The following is a 21,506-nucleotide window of genomic DNA, read 5'->3' on the forward strand; positions in this document are numbered from 1 at the left end:
TGTGTTCTCTGTTCTGCTTTAACATCATTCATACGGTAATTTCATACCATTGACATCTTGTTCCAAGATGGCGTAGCAGTCAGACGTCTTTGTCTTGTCTCGTGTATATCTTTTTCTTCGCATTATTTTTAATATTTTTCCTAAACCGCAACTTCAAAATACTCTCCTGCCTCACCCAATGTGGTGTGGATCCTTTTTTCCCCCCCCTAAAGTATTTCTATTTACCTCTGAACTGGAATAACTCAACTGAAGCTAGCTAGCTACCAGCTATCAATCAGCTAACCACTGCTAGCGGTCATCAGCTAACCTTTAGCTCGGAAAGCTCTTGCCAGTTTGTACAATGCGCTTCAAACCAGAGCATACCGGACCTATTTTTCTCTCTATATCACCGGAGTCCTACCACAAACTCTGAATCTTTTCATCTGGATCATCACAGCTAGCTAACCGCAACCCGGGTTGACAACTCCTGGCTAACGTTTCTGTCCCGGAGCTAGCACCAACTAGCCTGGGGCTAGCCCATGCTAGAGCCATCCCCCGGCTCACTCCTGGGCTACAATATCCGGACCTCTTCTACTGCCGGTACGGGGCACGGAACCCCACCGATCCTCTATGACTGGAATACCGACATAATCTGCCCGAGGATTCCAACAGGCCCCTCAGGTGCGACGCCCGCTGAAGGCCCATTCTGCTAACCTGCTAGGCCTGCTAGCTACCTAGAGCTACCTGGAACCCTACTAACTCCACAACTGGTCTATCGACGTCACCGCACAAAGAGGCAAAAGACTTACCCCCATCGCGACGTCCCCCGGTCTACTAACTGCTAGCTTGCCTGCCCCGGTCTGTTAACTGCTAACCCCTGCTAACTGCTTGCTTGCTAACCCGGTCTGCTAACTGCCAACTTGCCAGCCCCGGTCTGCTAACTGCTAGCTTGTTTAGCCTCTGCCTACTAACTGTTATCGTGTTAGCATCTGCCTGCTAACTGTCTGAATCGCTGTGTTCCCAGTCAGCCCAACCATTCACTGGACCCATATGTTCACTTGGCTACGCATGCCTCTCTCTAATATCAATATTCCTTGTCCATTACTGTCCTGGTTAGTGATTAATGTCTTATTTCACTGTAGAGCCTCTAGCCCTGCTCAATATGCCTTAGCCAACCATGTTGTCACACCTCTTACATATGCAATGACATCACCTGGTTTAAACATCTCTGGAGACTATATCTCTCTCATAATTTCTCAATGCCTAGGTTTACCTCCAATGTACTCACTTCCTACCATACCTTTATCTGTACACTATGCCTTGAATCTATGTTATCGTGCCCAGAAACCTGATCCTTTTACTCTCTGTGACGAACGTACTAGACGGCCAGTTCGTATAGCATTTAGCCGTACCCTTATCCTACTTCTCCTCTGTTCCTCTGGTGATGTAGAGGTTAATCCAGGTCCTGCAGTGCCTAGCTCCACTCCCAGGTGCTCGCATTTGTTGACTTCTGTAACCGTAAAAGCCTTGGTTTCATGCATGTTAACATTAGAAGCCTACTCCCTAAGTTTGTTTTACTCACTGCTTTAGCACACTCTGCCAACCCGGATGTCTTAGTCGTGTCTGAATCCTGGCTTAGGAAAACCACCAAAAACCTTGAAATCTCCATCGCTAACTATAACATTTTCCACCAAGATAGAACCTCCAAAGGGGGTGGTGTTGCAATCTACTGCAAAGATAACCTGCAAGAGTTCTGTATTACTATCCAAGTCTGTACCCAAACAAGTCGAGCTTCTACTTCTAAAAATGTACCTTTCCAAAAACAAGTCTCTCACTGTTGCCGCTTGCTATAGACCTCCCTCTGCCCTCAGCTGTGCCCTCGATACCATATGTGAATTGATTACCCCCCATCTATCTTCATAGCTCGTGCTACTAGGTGAGCTAAACTGGGACATGCTTAACACCCCGGCCATCCTACAATCCAAGCTTGATGCCCTCAATCTCATATAAATTATCAATGAACCTACCAGGTACAACTCCAAATCCGTAAACACGGGCACCCTCATAGATGTTATCCTAACTAACTCGCCCTCCAAATACACCTCTGCTGTTTTCAATCAAGATCTCAGCGATCACTGCCTCATTGCCTGCATCCGCAATGGTTCTGCGACCAAACGACCACCCCTCATCACTGTCAAATGCTCCCTAAAACACTTTTGTGTGCAGGCCTTTCTAATTGACCTGGCCGGGGTATCCTGGAATGACATTGACCTCATCCCGTCAGTAGATGATGCCTGGCTATTCTTTAAAAGTGCCTTCCTCACCATCTTAAATAAGCATGCCCCATTCAAAACATTTAGAACTAGGAATAGATATAGTCCTTGGTTCACTCCAGACCTGTCTGCCCTTGACCAGCACAAAAACATCCTGTGGCATTCTCCATTAGCATCGAATAGCCCTCGTAATATGCAACTTTTCAGGGAAGTTAGGAACAAATATACACAGGCAGTTCGGAAAGCTAAGGTTAGCTTTTTCAAACAGAAATTTGCATCCTGTAGTACTAACTCAAAAAAGTTTTGAGACACTGTAAAGTCCATGGAGAATAAGAGCACCTCCTTCCAGATGCCCACTGCTCTGAGGCTAGGAAACACTGTCACCACCGATAAATCCACTATAATGGAGAATTTCAATAAGCATTTCTCTACGGCTGGCCATGCTTTCCACCTGGCTACCCCTACCCCGGTCAACTGCCTGGCACCCTCCACAGCAACCCGCCAAATCCAGATAGCTGATGTTCTGAAAGAGCTGCAAAATCTGAACCACTACAAATCAGCCGGGCTAGACAATCTGGACCCTCTCTTTCTAAAATTATCTGCCGAAATTGTTGCAACCCCTAGTACTAGCCTGTGATATCCAAAGATTGGATAGCTGCCGCGGTCATCCCCATCTTCAAAGGGGGTGACACTCTAGACCCAAACTGCTACAGACCTATATCTATCTACCCTGTCTTTCTAAGGTCTTCGAAAGCCAAGTTAAGAAACAGATCACTGACCGTTTCGAATCCCACCGTACCTTCTCCGCTATGCAATCTGGTTTCAGAGCTGGTCATGGATGCATCTCAGCCACGCTCAAGGTTCTAAACAACATCATAACTGCCATCGATAAGAGACATTACTGTGCAGCCGTATTCATCGACCTGGCCAAGACTTTCGACTCTGTCAGTCACCACGTTATTATTCGCAGACTCGACAGCCTTGGTTTCTCAAATGATTGCCTCGCCTGGTTTACCAACTACTTCTCTGATAGATTTCACTTTGTCAAATCGGAGGGCCTGTTGTCCTGACCTCTGGCAGTCTCTATGGGGGTGCCACAGGGTTCAATTCTCGGGCCGACTCTCTTCTCTGTATACATCGATGATGTTGCTCTTGCTGCTGGTGATTCTCCAGTACACCTCAAACACAGACGACACCATTCTGTATACTTCTAGCCTCTCTTTGGACACTGTGTTAACTAACCTCCAGACGAGCTTCAATGCCATACAACTCTCCTTCCGTGGCCTCCAACTGCTCTTAAATGCAAGTAAAACTAAATGCATGCTATTCAACCGATCACTGCCCGCCCCTGCTCGCCCGTCCAGCATCACTACTCTGGACGGCTCTGACTTAGAACATGTGGACAACTACAAATACCTAGGTGTCTGGTTAGACTGTAAACTCTCCTTCCAGACTCCCATTAAGCATCTCCAATCCAAAATTAAATCTAGAATTGGCTTCCTATATCGCAACAAAGCATCCTTCACTAATGCTGCCAAACATACCCTCGTAAAACTGACCATCCTACCGATCCTCGACTTTGGTGATGTCATCTATAAAATAGCCTCCAACACTCTACTCAACAAACTGGATGCAGTCTATCACAGTGCCATCCGTTTTGTCACCAAAGCCCCATACGCTACCCACCATTGCGACCTTGAACGCTCTCGTTGGTTGGCCCTCTCTTCATACTCATCGCCAAACCCACTGGCTACAGGTTATCTACAAGTCTCACCAACTCTCACCTTTTTTCGCCCAGGCTGACAGACCCCATCCCCACCACTGAGACCTCCATCACGCCCCGGCAGAGGCCCAAAGCGGGCCATGCCCAGCCCAGCGCTGGAATCCTACCCATCCAGCCGGCTGCCCTCACCCCTCGCAAACGGGCCAACCTACCTGCCGGGGGGGCCCTTCCTCTTGGTATGTACCCACCCTCACTCTGCCTATTTACTGCAACTACTATGCTTGAAAATATGGAGACTGGTACTCATTAATGTTTTGTATTAGATTTGTCCCAAACATAACACTTTGTACACCTGAACTTATTTAGGCTTGCCTTAACAAAGAGGTTGAATACTTATTGACTCAATACATTTAAGCTTTTCATTTTTTATTAATAAAAATAAATAAATAATGTATTTCCACTGACATTATGGCGTACTGTGTAGGTCAGTGAAAAAATATTTGTAAATTAATCCATTTTAAACTCAGGCTGTAACACAATAGCATTTGGAAAAAATCTAAGTGTGTGAATACTTTCTGAAGGCACTGTAGCTACTCAAGAGATAAACAGAAGTGACTGAGGTAGATTCTCTACCCTAATGGCAATAGCTAAGTTGGAGAAAATGGAAGTAAATTAAGATGGCGGACAGTGGGCACTTGCCATGATAAATAAATGTATGCCTAAGTGGGCATGTACCCAAATAAGCTAGCTAGTTAACATCGAGCTGGACTTGCACTGACCTAAAACAGTTGTTTTGCCCTCTTTTCTCAGTAACTCAAAGAAATGCCTCTTTGGGTGCAAACTGTTCAGAACATACCAGCCAAATTTGGTTGAATTATTACAAAAATTAGATCTTAGTTATATTTAGTCAAACATTATATGGCTCTCTTTAGAAACAAATGACTGGTATGCTTCGAATGTCTCTCAACAGTTTCATCTAATGAGGTCTTGCCAGTGATGTATATAGCATGCAATATATTTTCTTAGTTTCATGGCTTGTATAGTAACCATATTCTGTATTCCTTGCAGGAGTGAACTTAAACCTTGCCCAGCAAGCGGCAGCCCTCCAATCACAGAAGGCACAGAAGGCACTTCAGCCAGCGACCGGCCAATCACATAACCCTCCCAGTGAGGCAACACCCCAGCTGGGTGGAAAGCCCCAGGCTGGTGCTCAGCAGAAGCAGGTAAACTCAGGAAGCCAGCTAACACCCAAACCCACAGCCATACTACCCTGCATCCCACTGCTGGCTTCTCTCTGAAGCTAAGCAGGGTTGGGTCTGGTCGATCCTTGGATGGGAAACCAGGGGCTGTTTGTATCATGCGTCTCAGAATAGGAGTGCTGATCTAGGTTTCTGCTGCAAAAATAACTGCCATCACCAGGTGGGGGTGGATGACGTATCTTCTGAGCATCTGGAAGCGTTTAATGAATCTAATCAATTACAGTACAAAACCCTGCAAGTTTAAAAAAAGATTTAAGTGGGTTAATATAATTATGGTTATTAGCAACAACAAAAAAATTCTAAAGAAAATGTTCCTCTTTACCCTCTAACGGGTCTGGTAAAATCAATTTCAAAGAAATATAGCTAATTTATTTCATAGGATTTTGTTGTTTAGTGACAAAGCCACTTATGCCAGCTGTAAAGTGCCATCTGTGTGACAAGCTGCTGCCTCAGGGTTGGGTTATTGTTCAGCCAGCCTTTGTATAGACTGTCATCATGGAACAAGCTTAGATAAGTAGGTCATTGAAGTGCAGGAAACTCTTGACCAAACAGAGAAGAAATGTGCATGAGGGAGGAAATTTGATGGAAAAAAACATTACCACACAATTGCACCCCATTATATTTTCCTGGGATTACATTTTTTACAGTCTCCTCCTATTGCAACAATTGGTCCTTAGTTTTTAGGTAGGTAAGACAGTTTTACGGTATTCCGGTATATAATTCTGTGTGAAAAAGTTAAGTGTTATGCAGGTGAACCCATGATAACAGCCACATGCGTTCTTAGTGGTACACTGTGTTGTCTGTGTGTGAAGCAGCTTTGTTTTCGTTGTCTCGGTTTTTTGACACTGTGTGCTGTCCTACGTCTTTGTGTGGTAGCCAGGACAATTGCAGCAGCAGCCTATCGCAGCAGTGGGAGGAGTCCCACCTGTGCAGACCATGGCAGAGGCCCCGAGCACCCCTCAACAGGCCTTGCCTCCCCCGATGGCCAGTCCTTCCCCTCAGAAGGCCCAGGCTCCGTCCAGCCCAGCCCCACCCAAAGCCCCAGCACGTCGTAAGCAGGCCAGCCAGAGCCAGGCCCAGCAGCAACCATCTGCTCAGCCTACTCCAGCCCATCCTTCAGCTGCACAGCAGCCTACAGCTCGGCAGCAACCAGTTCCTCAACAACCAGTTGCCCAGCAACCAGTAGCTCAGACAGAAGCGGCCCAGCATCCACCTGTCAAGACCCAGTCCACTCCTGCCGAGACCAGTCACAACACAGCTGAGACTGAGACGGTAACATACCTGCAGCCTGCACCGCGTCTGCTCCCTGAGCTGTCAGACACACTCAAAGCCTGCTTGAAAATGACATCAGGCCATCCATTGTTCCACCCAGCCATCTATCGTCATGCCAATGCCATCAGCCTTCATCATTTTGCTGTCTTTCAGTTTTGCTCGTTAGTGTTGTTCTCTCAGTAACTTGAAAAACTCTGCAACATTGTGAATGTTTGAATGACCCTCATTTCTGTGTGATAGCCTTTTTTTCCCTGTCTGTTTTTCACTTCATTTTACTTTGTTTGCCTCATTTTCTTTAGTGTTGTATGTATTTGTATTTGGCATTGAAAGTTAATCGTTAGTGAGTGTTATTGGGATTTGTTATTTTTCAAGAGTCGTCCTCTGTTTAATTCTTCTCCCTTCAGTTAGACTGTGAGATCTGTATTGTTTATATTATATTTTTTCTTATTTCCTCTCTCTTTCTCCGTCCCTCTGTCCAAGACTCCGCACCACTCTCCAAAGACAGCAGAGCGCACCCCGAGTAACGTTACTCAGAATGTAGTCGGTGGGCTACCTGGAAGTGACTTCAGCCTACTACTGCAAGAGGCCACAGCAGAGGATGACCTCAACCAGTTAATGTAAGATATGCATGACATCATCACCAGAAATATCATCCTTAGTTAAATATGTCTCGTTTTCAATGTGTAATAAAAAGCATGAGCTGGCGCACACCCACTGAAAATTATTTTGTGTAGAGGTGCTGACTAACAACGAATAAACTGTAAACTGTAAAAATAAATAGAGTCGCACACTCTATATATCAACTCCTAGTATTTAATTGGGTAAACCACCAACGTTTTGGCATCACTGCTTCAGTGTGTAACAACAAGTTGACCTCTTCCGGCATTTGTGTGTTTTTCCAGATCTGTCGGTACATCTCCACCCAATTCCACCCGGTCCCTTCAGCAGAGTGTGTGTGAACCAGCACAAGACGGCAACTTTGCTGCCTTTGCCCATTCCCCTACCCCTTGCCCTGCCACCGGTTCCCCCACGCAGCCCGCCTGGAACCCTTTTGGTGATGATGACTTCTCCAATCTCAGTGCAGAGCAACTGATTAACAAAGACCTGGTTGATGAACAGGCTGATGGTGAGGCTGTTTGTGTGTGTGCACATGTGTGTGTGTGTGTGTTGCACACACAACAGAATACCGTGTGCTTTCAGATAGGTGAAGAGATAGGTGTTAAAAATACACCCATAGACCTAATTTCTAACATATCCTCTGCTGTAATCATATTTCCAATCAGATAAAGCTGTATCATTCACTTTGACCTTATCACTATTTGAAGTCGCTGCAGAAGCAGAGGTGGAGACGGCCCCCACAGAGGAACTGATACCTGGCCTGCTGGAGGTCTCCTCCCCTGGGGATACAACCCCCCAACCTGCTGGTGAGACCCTTCTCAACTCCATCACTCATAGTGGTTCAGTCCTCTCTGGCTCAGTCGGTAGAGAGTGGTGCTTGCAACGCCAAGGGTTGTGGGTTCAATTCCCACTGGGGCCACCCATACCTAAAATGTATGCATGCGCGACTAAGTCACTTTGGATTGAAGCGTCTGCAAAATGGCATATTAATATTATATTAATCTTCCTACAGTATACAGTGCATTCGGAAAGTATTCAGACCCCTCGACCTTTTCTACATTTTGTTATGTTACAGCCTAAAAATGTATTAAAGTCGATGGCTTGATAGTTTTTGCAGACCACATAGCCGTCATACCACTCAGGAAGGAGACGCGTTCTGTCTCCTAGAGATGAACGTACTTTAGTGCGAAAAGTGCAAATCAATCCCAGAACAACACCAAAGGACCTTGTGAAGATGCTGGAGGAAACAGGTACGAAAGTATCTATATCCACAGTAAAACGAGTCCTATATCAACATAACCTGAAAGCCCACTCAGCAAGGAAGAAGCCACTGCTCCAAAACCGCCATAAAAAAGCCAGACTACGGTTTGCGTCTGCACACGGGGACAAAGATCGTACGTTTTGGAGAAATGTCCTCTGGTCTGATGAAACAAAAATAGAACTGTTTTGCCATTATGACCATTGTTATGTTTGGAGGAAAGGGGGGGGGGGGCTTGCAAGCCGAAGAACAAAATCCCAATCGTGAAGCACGGGGGTGGCAACATCATGGTGTGGGGGTGATTTGCTGCAGGAAGGACTGGTGCACTTCACAAAATAGATGGCATCATGAGGCAGGAAAATTATGTGGATATATTGAAGCAACATCTCAAGTTAAAGCTTCGTTGCAAATGGGTCTTCCAAATGGACAATGACCCCAAGCATACTTCCAAAGTTGTGGCAAAATGGCTTAAGGACATCAAAGTCAAGGTATTGGAGTGGCCATCACAAAGCCCTGACCTCAATCCTATAGAAAATGTGTGGGCAGAACTGAAAAAGCGTGTGCGAGTAAGGAGGCCTACAAACCTGCCTCAGTTACACCAGCTCTGTCAGGAGGAATGGGCCAAAATTCACCCAACTTATTGTGGGAAGCTTGTGGAAGGCTACCTGAAAGTTTGACCCAAGTTAAACAATTTAAACGCAATGCTACCAAATACTAATTGAGTGTATGTAAACTTCTGACCCACTGGGAATGTGATGAAAGAAATATAAGCCCAAATAAATCATATTCGCTACTATTATTCTGACACTTCACATTCTTAAAATAAAGTGGTGATCCTAACTGACCAAAGACAGGGAATTTTTACTAGGATTAAATGTCAGGAGTTGTGAAAAACTGAGTTTAACTGTATTTGGCTAAATTGTATGTAAACTTCTGACTGTCGGTTCACAAACTTTTTTATTTCCTCATTGACTACTGGCACTCCAGGTGCGTGCCTTTCCAAATCATGTCCAATCAATTGAATTGTCCCCAGGTAAACTCCAATGAAGTTGTAGAAACATCTCAAGGATGATCAATAGAAACAGGATGCCCCTGAGATTAATTTTAGAGTCTAATAGCAAAGGCTCTGAATACTTATTGATGTAAATAAGTTATTTCCGTTTTTTTTACTGTATATACAATAAAAAAAATGTTATGTGGGCTATTGTGTGTAGTTTAATGAGGGGAAAAAAATGAATCAATTTTAGAGTAAGACTGTCATGTAACAAAAAGTCAAAGTGTCTGAATACTTCCCGAATACGCTGTATCTCTCAGATATTCCCATAGCTCCCCTTCCTTTGTTCTTCCTTTAGCAATCAGATCCTCCATTCTCCATTACAATCATCTCCAGTGACACACCCATAGAAATCCTATAATTCACTATTCTATATGTCATACTATGGACTTAAAGGAAGGGAACTCTGTTACTCCTCCACTCTCCAACCAAGGTGCAGGAACTGATGAGCTACTGAAATGAAGAGAAAGTTCAGCAACTCTTGGAGGACAGGAGAAGTTCATAAAAGTGCATATTTTTTCCTGCTGAGTGAATGGTCCTCTGTGACCTCATCAGTAGCAATCTGAACTCTAAGCTCAGCAGAAATCCCTTTCTGAAAGCTTTCATTAACTCTGCGTGCTCAAAATCCTTAGCTAGCTAGCCATTTAATGGGATGTCTTCACTGAATAACTGGCCAAGAAAACACTGTGTCTTTGCCTTGAACTATCCATGCCCAATCATCTCTACTTGTCAGAAGCAGATGGACAACATGCCATGCTTTGTGTATCTCTGCAGTGTTCATTAGTGTATGTCTGTTTTGTTGTCTTTTCTCTGCTGCACCAGTAGAGAAATCTGAAGACATCCTTGGACTGGATACAGGAGAGTCTTTGTTGACTGTTCCGGTCCCTTTCAGCACCTTAGCACTCTCAGACACTCCAGGTAAGGTTGTGTCCCGTTTTATTTCTAAAAGTACACTTCAAATCACTTACCCCACATAGAGCATCAACACGACATACTGAGATGCTGCATTCGTAAATCCACTCTGGAAATCTACTCCGAGTTCAGAGCACTCAGGTTTGAGAGTGCCAGAGTGCAGAATAACTGGTGCATTTACGAAAACATGTCATGCCTGTTGTTTTTGACTGGTGCCAGTAAACATCAGGCTGAAAAACAAACGCACCCTTGGAATCCACACACAATTACTGTTCCTTAGTGGTCATGGCAACGTTTGGCTGTTTTAGTAAGTGGTTGTCAAAAACCATTCCAAGCCTAATCTTCTTTTAATTAAGTCAAAAATGGAGCTCAAAATAATGCAGTACTTCATGTTGTAACGTGTGGGATATTGCTCTAAGAAAGCCAAAGTACTGGTAATCATGTTGCTAGCAGTGATGTACAGTGCTCTCTTTCCCAAGTTAAAGGGGCTAGAGTGGACTTGTGCTGTGCCTTGGTCCATGACTTAACTGTAAGTACAGAGTGGAGAGGCAGGAAGAGAGCAGATGTGTGCATGTGTTGTGTTGGGAGATCAAATCAAATCAAATCAAATTTTATTTGTCACATACACATGGTTAGCAGATGTTAATGCGAGTGTAGCGAAATGCTTGTGCTTCTAGTTCCGACAATGCAGTAATAACAAGTAATCTAACTAACAATTCCAAAACTACTGTCTTGTACACAGTGTAAGGGGATAAAGAATATGTACATAAGGATATATGAATGAGTGATGGTACAGAGCAGCATAGGCAAGATACAGTAGATGGTATCGAGTACAGTATGTACAAATGAGATGAGTATGTAAACAAAGTGGCATAGTTTAAAGTGGCTAGTGATACATGTATTACATAAGGATACAGTCGATGATATAGAGTACAGTATATACGTATGCATATGAGATGAATAATGTAGGGTAAGTAACATTATATAAGGTAGCATTGTTTAAAGTGGCTAGTGATATATTTACATAATTTCCCATCAATTCCCATTATTAAAGTGGCTGGAGTTGAGTCAGTGTCAGTGTGTTGGCAGCAGCCACTCAGTGTTAGTGGTGGCTGTTTAACAGTCTGATGGCCTTGAGATAGAAGCTGTTTTTCAGTCTCTCGGTCCCAGCTTTGATGCACCTGTACTGACCTCGCCTTCTGGATGATAGCGGGGTGAACAGGCAGTGGCTCGGGTGGTTGATGTCCTTGATGATCTTTATGGCCTTCCTGTGACATCGGGTGGTGTAGGTGTCCTGGAGGGCAGGTAGTTTGCCCCCGGTGATGCGTTGTGCAGACCTCACTACCCTCTGGAGAGCCTTACGGTTGAGGGCGGTGCAGTTGCCATACCAGGCGGTGATACAGCCCGCCAGGATGCTCTCGATTGTGCATCTGTAGAAGTTTGTGAGTGCTTTTGGTGACAAGCCGAATTTCTTCAGCCTCCTGAGGTTGAAGAGGCGCTGCTGCGCCTTCTTCACGATGCTGTCTGTGTGAGTGGACCAATTCAGTTTGTCTGTGATGTGTATGCCGAGGAACTTAAAACTTGCTACCCTCTCCACTACTGTTCCATCGATGTGGATAGGGGGGTGTTCCCTCTGCTGTTTCCTGAAGTCCACAATCATCTCCTTAGTTTTGTTGACGTTGAGTGTGAGGTTATTTTCCTGACACCACACTCCGAGGGCCCTCACCTCCTCCCTGTAGGCCGTCTCGTCGTTGTTGGTAATCAAGCCTACCACTGTTGTGTCGTCCGCAAACTTGATGATTGAGTTGGAGGCGTGCGTGGCCACGCAGTCGTGGGTGAACAGGGAGTACAGGAAAGGGCTCAGAACGCACCCTTGTGGGGCCCCAGTGTTGAGGATCAGCGGGGAGGAGATGTTGTTGCCTACCCTCACCACCTGGGGGCGGCCCGTCAGGAAGTCCAGTACCCAGTTGCACAGGGCGGGGTCGAGACCCAGGGTCTCGAGCTTGATGACGAGCTTGGAGGGTACTATGGTGTTGAATGCCGAGCTGTAGTCGATGAACAGAATTCTCACATAGGTATTCCTCTTGTCCAGATGGGTTAGGGCAGTGTGCAGTGTGGTTGAGATTGCATCGTCTGTGGACCTATTTGGGCGGTAAGCAAATTGGAGTGGGTCTAGGGTGTCAGGTATGGTGGAGGTGATATGGTCCTTGACTAGTCTCTCAAAGCACTTCATGATGACGGATGTGAGTGCTACGGGGCGGTAGTCCCTGGTGTGTAGAGTGGTCTTTAGGGGGAACCCCAGATAGTGGATGTAGCTACTAGACAGCTCTCTCTGTGTAACTGTGTTATGCATCTGGTGTGAAAATAACGTTTAGGGTTTGGTGGCTGTGTGAACAAACGTCTCGATGTATGCAAGATATTCTAATCGCTTGTTAACTGGCTTGTTGGAATGTGATGGAAAGTTGACCTTGTTGGTTTTTTATAACTTTTCTTCAAAGAGAACGGTTCCACTGCAAACAGTTTCTCTGCTTGAGGTGAACCTTTCATTCATCTGTAGGGTGCTATTCTTTTCTTTATTTAGCTATATTCTAATGTGTCTCTCTCAGAATCTTTGTCTTAATGTCATTCTTCAGCCATTCTGTTATTATCTTTGTCTTATTCATCTGTAATTCATGAATTTATCCCCAACCTCTTTCATTTCCCAATTTTCTCATTCCCTCCATCTCTGTTTTGTTTAAGCTACTGGTACGTAAATAAAGAAATCTATGTTTTTAGTTGCATTTCTTATATCATTGATTACAAAACCCTTGAAAGCTAATGTAAAGGTCAATAGCTTCATTAAACAATTGAATACCGTACCAGTTCCTTAAGGCTACTATTGATGAAAATAATATCAATGATGATAATGTAAATACCATGGCAGGTTATCTCCATGGGGGCTGTCAATCACTTCTGACTGGAAAGCTGCACTTGATAAGCAAACATTACGTCTCAGCCATATCAGGTTATTTGGAACTAGGATACACTATTGGCCAGTAAATATAAATTAATCAGCAATGTTTAATGTTTGCTCCCCATGAACTAGGAAACGGGCCTTAACGACATGAGTGGGTTGAGTGGTTATAGTTGTAGTACAACAGCTTATCTGTATAGGCCTATATGTAAGCGATACATAAGGACGTTCTGTTCTCTGAAAGTAATAGATGACACAGGCTTGGAGGACGTGCAGCTGAGTCCATCCATGGAGTGCATATTAGTTCCAAAAAATGTACATTAGCTTATCTATATAGGCCTATATTTATGAAAATGTATACGATATTGTGGTCTCTGTCCTTGCATCACGTTATGTGCTGGAGGCTCAGCTATACCATCATTTTCCCGCATTGAACACCCATCCTCTCACATTCCCTATTGCCTAGTTCCCTTGCCCTCAGTCCTATTTATTATTTGTCCTTCACCTTCTCCTCTTCTCTCTCTTCCTTTCTTCACCCCTTTTCTCCACCCTCACAAATTCCTTAATTGCTTGACCATGTCAAATGCAGTATTTGCTAGCTAGAGTGTTGCTGCCACTCACTTTTTCTTACTGTTCTCTCCCTTTCCATTTACTCTTCCTCACTCTTCATTTCTCTCTGGGCCTTTAGAGAAGCTTATTGAGGGACTGAAGTCCCCAGATACACACCACCTGCTCCCTGACCTCCTGTCCATGGCTGATCCCTTTGGCAGAACAGTGGTGGAGGCTGTTAATGGTATGGTAAAATATTTTCACTCCTGGAGATTTCATTGCTGTACACACTTTGTTACATTTGTTTTTCCCAATGTAATTGTTTTACCGTGGAATGCTCCATCGCAATATCCTCTGTCTACCCTCAGTGCACCCTTTCTTCCTCTCTCCCTCTCTCTGCTTCCATTTCTCATTCTCTTCCTCCCCATTTCCCTCTCTCTGCTTCCCCCTCTCCTCGTCTTTGTCTCTTCCTCCCTCTCTCTACATGTACAGTAGTGGGTCCAGCAGAGAACTCTCTTTTGAGTCTGGACTCTCTGATCCCTGGTCTGGAGGCTCCTGTGTCCCAGTCTGAGACAGATTCTACACTGCTTCATGGTTAGTTTCTGTCTCACAGGCAATGCGACACACAATCTAGATGCTTCCAAAATGGAATGCCACAGTGGAAGAAGGTTATTTAGATCTGACGAAACCAAAATGTTTTGGTTTCTGTTATTACTGATAATACCACCTGCCTCGACACTGGTCTTTGATCATTATATAAGGTTTTCAGAGGACGGAGTGGAGTACAATGAGACTGTCTGATTGATATTTTGAGTGTCTGTCTACCCAGCTAACAGTTCTAGGGAGATTGAATGTAATGTTCCCCTAATGTGTGTCGAGTTTTCCGTTAGGGGAACATTCTATCTATGTTAGCAAAAACATTCTGTCAACCTTTTTAACATATTTTGGTGTGAAAGTTAGGAGAACATTCCCTTAATGTCTAGAATGTGGTTATAATGTTCTCAGAATATTCTACAACGTTCTAGATGCTTTTTATGGAACGTTGCAAGAACATTTGTGTCCAGTTTTCTCAGGGTTAGGAGAATATTCCATCAACATCACATCAAACAGACACAGAACGTGGTTGCCATGTCTTCAGAATATACAATATTCATGTTCTGTGTATCAGTTGTCAGGACGTTGCTTTATGGTCCCAAAGAAACATTCTCCCCCCCAATTTTTTTTTTGTTACACATCACGCCTTGTTACTGTTGCCAAGCCCATTGAGGCCCATTGCGTGCAGATCAACCTCCACTTAGGCTACTGCTAGTATGTTGAGCACTGTGCTCAACAATGCCTGCGAAAGTGGTTTAAAATGGCTAATAATCAAAACCACAAAGCAATGTAAAACAATAAGACATGATCACTGAAAGTAACTAATCAAACGTTCAAGTAGATCTACCGAATAATAACAGTTTTGGAATTGATAAAAGGAAGTTGAAACTAAGTCATTTTTTTATGCTGGACTTCATATTAGTGTTTGTGAAACCCCCAAAGAATACCTCATGTTGGAAGTACTGAAAAAGCTGATGCAGATAGTTACCTCATTTTTTTATGATTTCAAAGGAAACCTCCCCATACCCCGACTTACAGTTGGATACTTTGATGTTTAGTGCCTCTATGACCATACATTATATACTATAGCATGACATTGAGAGCTATTAGGAACGCACATTCTTTTTCATCCCTTTTCCTTGGCGCTTACAATCTAGCTATTATTTACCTTTATTTAACTAGGAAAGTCAGTTAAGAACAAATTCTTATTTTCAATGACGGCCTAGGAACAGTGGGTGCCTGTTCAGGGGCAGAACGACCGATTTGTACCTTGTCAGCTCGGGGATATGAACTTGCAACCTTTCGGTTATTAGTCCAACGCTCTAACCACTAGGCTACCCTGCCGCCCCATTATATTATACATGATACAGTAATATATTTTGGCCATATCCTGGAGATATCCTGAACTAAACATTCCAGTCTAACCCTTGCCCCCCCTCCCACTCCTCTGCCCTCCCTCCCACAGATCCCCTGTTTGGGGAGGACTCTCTGCTGGGTTGCTCTCTCATCTCTCCCCCTTCTAGAGCCTCCTCTCTCTCCTCTGCTCCCGCTTCTGCTGGCTTTAGGTCTGTTCTGGAAGAGTTTGACCTGGCATCTGGGGGTTCCACCCAGTTTCTGTCAGGTAAGGCTCTGTTTCCAAAATCACACGCCCACAACAAGCCCAAACTGGACCACTTAGTCCCACAATTGGAGAGGCAGAAGTGCTGCAACTTATACTTGATGTGTACCGTAGGAACAAATGGTTTGGTTCTCCCTGTTAGGAAGCTAGCTGTTCTCCCTGTTAGGAAGCTAGCTGTTCTCCCTGTTAGGAAGCTAGCTGTTCTCCCTGTTAGGAAGCTAGCTGTTCTCCCTGTTAGGAAGCTAGCTCTTCTCCCTGTGAAGAGAGACAACTACACTAGCAGGCTACTGACTTGCAGTCTAACTCTAACCCTCTGTAGTTGTGTGGCACACTGCTCTGTAACTCGCCTTATCTGCTTCCTCCTCTATCTCTCTCCCTTTCTGACATTTCTTATTCTTCCTTTATACTCTTGGTTGTGCTGCTTGCTTTACTCAATGCTTCTCCTAAACACCTTAACCTCCCCTTCCTCCTTTCTCGGCTCCATCTTCTGCAGACTCTTCTGATCTCCTGATCCCAGGCTTTGAGCCTCCACCCAGTGCAGAGACAGGCAACGAGGATGAGTTTGACCCCATCCCTGTCATGGCCTCCTCCCAAGGTAAGCCCAGTGGGCTTCCAGCCTTCAGACCAGAGGCAGGAACAGGCAGGGAGTCTCTGTCCTGTCCCACTAAGATTGCCATTCATACCTCAACCAGGGTCAGAGGAACTCTGGGATTTGATTCCGGTCAATGTCCTCAGTAGTGTATTAAACCCTGTTCCCTCTTCCCCTTGTAGATTTATCTGAGTAGCCATCCTCGCATCCTTTGTGTAGTTATTCCTTAACACTCTTAGATTGTATCTGGAGAGAAATTCCTCTTCCTGTCTTTCTCTGTCTTCTGTAACCTTATCTTCTCTCCCTCTTTTCCCTGGTATCTGTTCTTTCTTACTTACCTCCCTTGCTTTTCCCCCCTGTCCCCCCTGCTTCGCCTTGGCCCACCTCCCTACCGCCCTCCTCTCTGTCCGAACAGTTTCAGGAGGCCACTCTCGAAGTAACAGTGGCAGCTCTGAGTCCAGCCTTCCCAGCCTGGCCCGCTCCCTGCTCATGGTGGACCAGCTCATCGACCTGTAGAGGCCGATGGGGAGCCGGGACACTAAAGAGAGGGGGAGTGGGGGGATGGAGTGACGAGGTAGAAGTATTGATGCTGGAGAGGAAAATAGACCCCACCATTAGTCGTTACACCCCTACATCATTCATCACCAATGCTTGTTCCATGGGAACTCCTGCTGTCATTCCGAACGCACTGGGCGATAGAGTTCTAGAACCATAATCATTGTCCTGTCTGTGTTTGTCCCATCATGCCTCTGATATTGATTCCCGTCATGTCCACCACTTTTCTCCTTCCCCCCTCTGCCCTCTCATTTCATGCTCTCACAGCATTTAGGCCTATGTTCTGTTGCCTTCTGCGGTCATCATGGCAAACAAGTTCATGGCACACTGCTTCTAGCTTTTGCGTTCATGGCACCCTAACAATATAACTTTTGCTTTCACGACACTAACTTTTTCTAGCTTTTGTTTGTGTTTGTCACTCTAACTTGATCCAAGAGTTCTTCTTTCTGTAGACCAGGGTCAAATGTTTCACCATGTTTCACTCCTATCTCTCTGGTCAGTCTTGTCCTGTAAGCAACCAGATAATTCCACTCTTGTTAGTAGATGTAGTTATGGTGGACAAGTAGATGTTTTGTCCCCTGCCTTTCTCCAGGGTTATATTTATATTTCACTTGGATTATTATTTGCGCACATTCGGTAACAACAATATCACAACATTGATTTATTCTAAACATCTTGAGTTGTACTGTAGAACGTTGAAAAAATGGTTGTCTGTCTGCCAATTTAGTTTCCCATACTTCAGTGGCTGAGTTTTTAAGGGATTGTGTTTTAACCCTTAGCGTGAGGTATCATAGCCGGCGTGATGGGATAGATGTCAATATCTAAAATGACTGATTACTCCACCAGCTGGTCCAGAGATTGAGCCTCCCTGTGGACGCATCCTCCCAGCTGCCATTAGCAGAGCACTGTAAGAGCCACCAGGCATGTTATCTGTCTTTGGTCAAAATGAGCTAGGAAGTTATTCAAAAAAGTTATAAGTTAGCACCAACATATTTTAAGACTTTTTAAAGCCTACCTTAACATAAATATGGAGCTAACATTCCCAAAGGAAGAAGCTAAGATTTAAAAACACCAGCTTGGCTCGGGACTCAGCTGCACATTGACAACATTGATGCTTTTCTAAAGCATTTGCTTGTTTTCCTCTCGTTGACCTCTCCTTAGCCTGACTATACAGACCGTCGGTCAATATCATCCCTTTCATTTCAGCCTGTTTGTGCCCACGCAATCCTTTCATTCTATTCAAACATGCATTCCCACAGAAAGTCCATTCCTACTTGTACATAGATCCTATATTACAGTAATTTATCAGCCCTACATAGTGTAAATGTATGTATATCTGCAATACCCACAGACTCTGATCCAGTGATCATACGTGTGGTTCCTCTCGTGTATAAAGTTAACGTTACAAAACATGTATGTCCTGTTACTCATCGGTCATCATAGCTTACATTGTGAAAAAAATATATAGAAAAGTTTATTTCATATATAGCTAATAATACATGTGAATATGAATAGACTGTTAGAGAATGAATGTATGAAATTAACATCATTATAAATAAAGATTCATATATTTCAATATAATTCTTAATATGACTATTATAGACGAATACTTTGTTTTTCCTGTGCAGCTGTGTTTTGTCCACCATATTTCTCCCCAGATTCCTATTGTGACATTATCATAACATACAGTTATGACAATCTTAGCTTTGATCTGTTGTTGAGGGTTGGGTAGGATTTCTCCTTCAAGTAGTGTCTATTAACTTACCTTGACCTAAGGAGGGTTTTATTGCAAACAAAGTAGTTTGTTGTACATTGGGACCGCAACCCAGGGAGCTTTACCATGTCTTATACTGTACCATACTTAATCACGCTGTACAAAGGCAGAGAACTACAGCCGTTGCTGAAATAGTGCTCTACAAAGCCGTGCTTTCTCCACGCAGATTTTATATTATCAAAAAGATGCATATCGAGGCATGACCGTGTTGTTGAATGTTCTGTTCTGTTGTGTTGGTAGACAGTGTTATCATCGGTGTGTGAATGTTTGAACATACAGTAATGGAACTCCTAGCCAGTCTGACTCGTTGGATGTGATGCGGTTGTGTTGTTGTCTAACCTCGCTGCAATAAGTGACATCAACAGTGATGTTTGTGTTGACTTCGTCACATTTGAAAAGCACAGGCCCTCTTAATTAAATAGCGCTGAGTCCACTCTGTTGCCCATAGAGGAAGCCACTGTTTTTGAGAGCACATCGGTGTCTCTCTGAGTGGACCACTAGACTCAGTGATCTGACTGAATTAGAGGAAAGGAATATATTGGTTATCAGACAGAGAGGGGCAAGCACTACACAGGACTCAACACTATGACCACATTCAGATCCTATGAAGATAGGAATGCTCACTATACATTTCAAGGAATTACAGATAATTGCTCTACTGCAGTTTTCCAAACAATGCATGCCAAGCAACAGCACTTATTGGCAGTATTCTAAAATTCAATGTTGTGTCACATCTATCTCAAGCTGAAGTTCACATCTTATCCCCTCCACTACTGTACAGTCTAGTCATCTGCAGATACTCATGAGGCTATTGACCTATGCAATCTTTGCTTCTTCCTGTAGACACCACTGTACTGTTGTTCTTGGTAAAGGTCTTGCCCTCCAGGTAGTTCAACTTGTGTTGTTGTGAAAAAGAGATCCTTCATGTTGCCCAGTTGTTTTTGCCAAAAGTGGAAAAAGCTATTTCTGATGACCATTGTTCTCCTGAATGTTCTGGATCTCTGTCCGTCTATATGACACCTAATCCTGCGTCAGCGCAGTCATTTCTGTGTGCACCTTCTATTTTTGTGAGATAACTAAAGAGTTACAAAGAAAGGGATGTTGAATAAACATATACATGTGAATGTACATTTGTTTTGCCTATTGATTGAGTGACTGAAGGGAGTTGATTGCTGAGAATTTGACCCTGTCATGGTAGTCATGTGGTTAACGTGATTTATTGGCAGACAGATTGATTCAGATCGAGAGGGGCGACACATTTAGCTAGCTGTTATCTTTTAGACACTCACTTCTACTAATGGGGATCCTTAATAAATACAAATAAATACAAATTCTCAAGTACAATCAATTAAATCATGTACTGTGAATTAATCACAACTTATTATCATATTATTTACATATGCGCAGAGGTTTAATTACATTTGGGGGATGACATTGAGTAGATTTCATACTCATTATGCAAAATGATGTTGAAAAAAAGTATTTTCCAAACGTTGAAGTTAGGTTCATTTTAAGTTCTGAATTAAAAATGAAATTACGTAATTTACAGAGGGTGAAAATATGTATTTTTTGGTCAGATTTCAGCTGCAAATTTCATCTCAATAAAGTAAGCAATCTATCACATACTTTTTAAAGTCCATTTAGTATAGGACAGGTGAGCCAACTGCAACATAGCATATTTATTATTGCTCCCATCTGTCACATGCACTTACAGTACCAGTCAAAAGTTTGGGCACACCTACTCATTCAAGTTTTTTTTGTCTTTTTTTTTCGATCTTCTACATTGTAGAATAATATTGAAGACATCAAAACTTATGTAGTAACCAAAAAAGTGTTAAACAAATCCAAATATATTTTATATTTGAGTTTCTTCAAAGTAGCCACCCTTTGCCTTGATGATAGCTTTGCACACAAAAAAAAGAAAAAAGATTGACTTCAGATTATTTTTGTCATTGGCCTGCACACAATACCCCATAATGTCAAAGTGGAATTATGTATTTTTACAAATTAATAAAATTGAAAAGCTGAAATGTCTTGAGTCAATAAGTATTCAACCCCTTTGTTATGGCAAGCCTAAATAAGTTCAGGAGTAAAATAAAAATGTGCTTTAACAAGTTCCATATACTCAGTGTCTAATAATAGAGTTTAACATGATTTTTGAATACCTCATAGAATTATCTTTAAGTTCCCTCAGTCGAGCAGTGAATTTCAAACACCAATTCAACCATAAAGACCAGGGAGGTTTTCCAATGCCTTGCAAAGAAGGGCACCTATTGGTAACAGACTTTGAATATCCCTTTGATCATGGTGAAGTTATTCATTACACTTTGGATGGTGTATCAATACACCCAGTCACTACAAAAATACAGGCATCCTTCCTAACTCAGTTGCTGGAGAGGAAGGAAACCACTCAGGGATCTCACCATGAGGCCAATGGTGACTTTAAAACAGTTAGAGTTTAATGGCTGTCATGGAATAAAACTGAAGATGGCTCAACATTGTAGTTACTCCACAATACTAACTTAA

At 43.5% G+C, this 21,506-nt stretch overlaps 1 protein-coding gene across 1 annotated transcript in view; it reads left to right on the forward strand.

The window, feature by feature from the left end:
- The window catches only part of LOC139422905 (AP2-associated protein kinase 1-like), a 51,153-nt gene extending 30,452 nt beyond the window's left edge, over positions 1–20,701 (forward strand). Inside the window, exons 10-21 of the mRNA XM_071174368.1 lie at positions 4,051–4,211; positions 5,044–5,198; positions 6,111–6,506; positions 6,987–7,123; positions 7,409–7,632; positions 7,832–7,930; positions 10,259–10,354; positions 13,990–14,094; positions 14,343–14,444; positions 15,910–16,065; positions 16,556–16,657; positions 17,067–20,701. Coding sequence (XP_071030469.1) covers positions 4,051–4,211; positions 5,044–5,198; positions 6,111–6,506; positions 6,987–7,123; positions 7,409–7,632; positions 7,832–7,930; positions 10,259–10,354; positions 13,990–14,094; positions 14,343–14,444; positions 15,910–16,065; positions 16,556–16,657; positions 17,067–17,167 — 1,834 coding nt within the window. The 3' untranslated portion in view covers positions 17,168–20,701. The remainder of the gene's footprint in view (positions 1–4,050; positions 4,212–5,043; positions 5,199–6,110; positions 6,507–6,986; positions 7,124–7,408; positions 7,633–7,831; positions 7,931–10,258; positions 10,355–13,989; positions 14,095–14,342; positions 14,445–15,909; positions 16,066–16,555; positions 16,658–17,066) is intronic.
- Positions 20,702–21,506: the final 805 nt, after the last annotated feature.

The sequence above is a fragment of the Oncorhynchus clarkii genome, chromosome 12, assembly GCF_045791955.1.
Source record: "Oncorhynchus clarkii lewisi isolate Uvic-CL-2024 chromosome 12, UVic_Ocla_1.0, whole genome shotgun sequence".
NCBI lineage: Eukaryota > Metazoa > Chordata > Actinopteri > Salmoniformes > Salmonidae > Oncorhynchus > Oncorhynchus clarkii.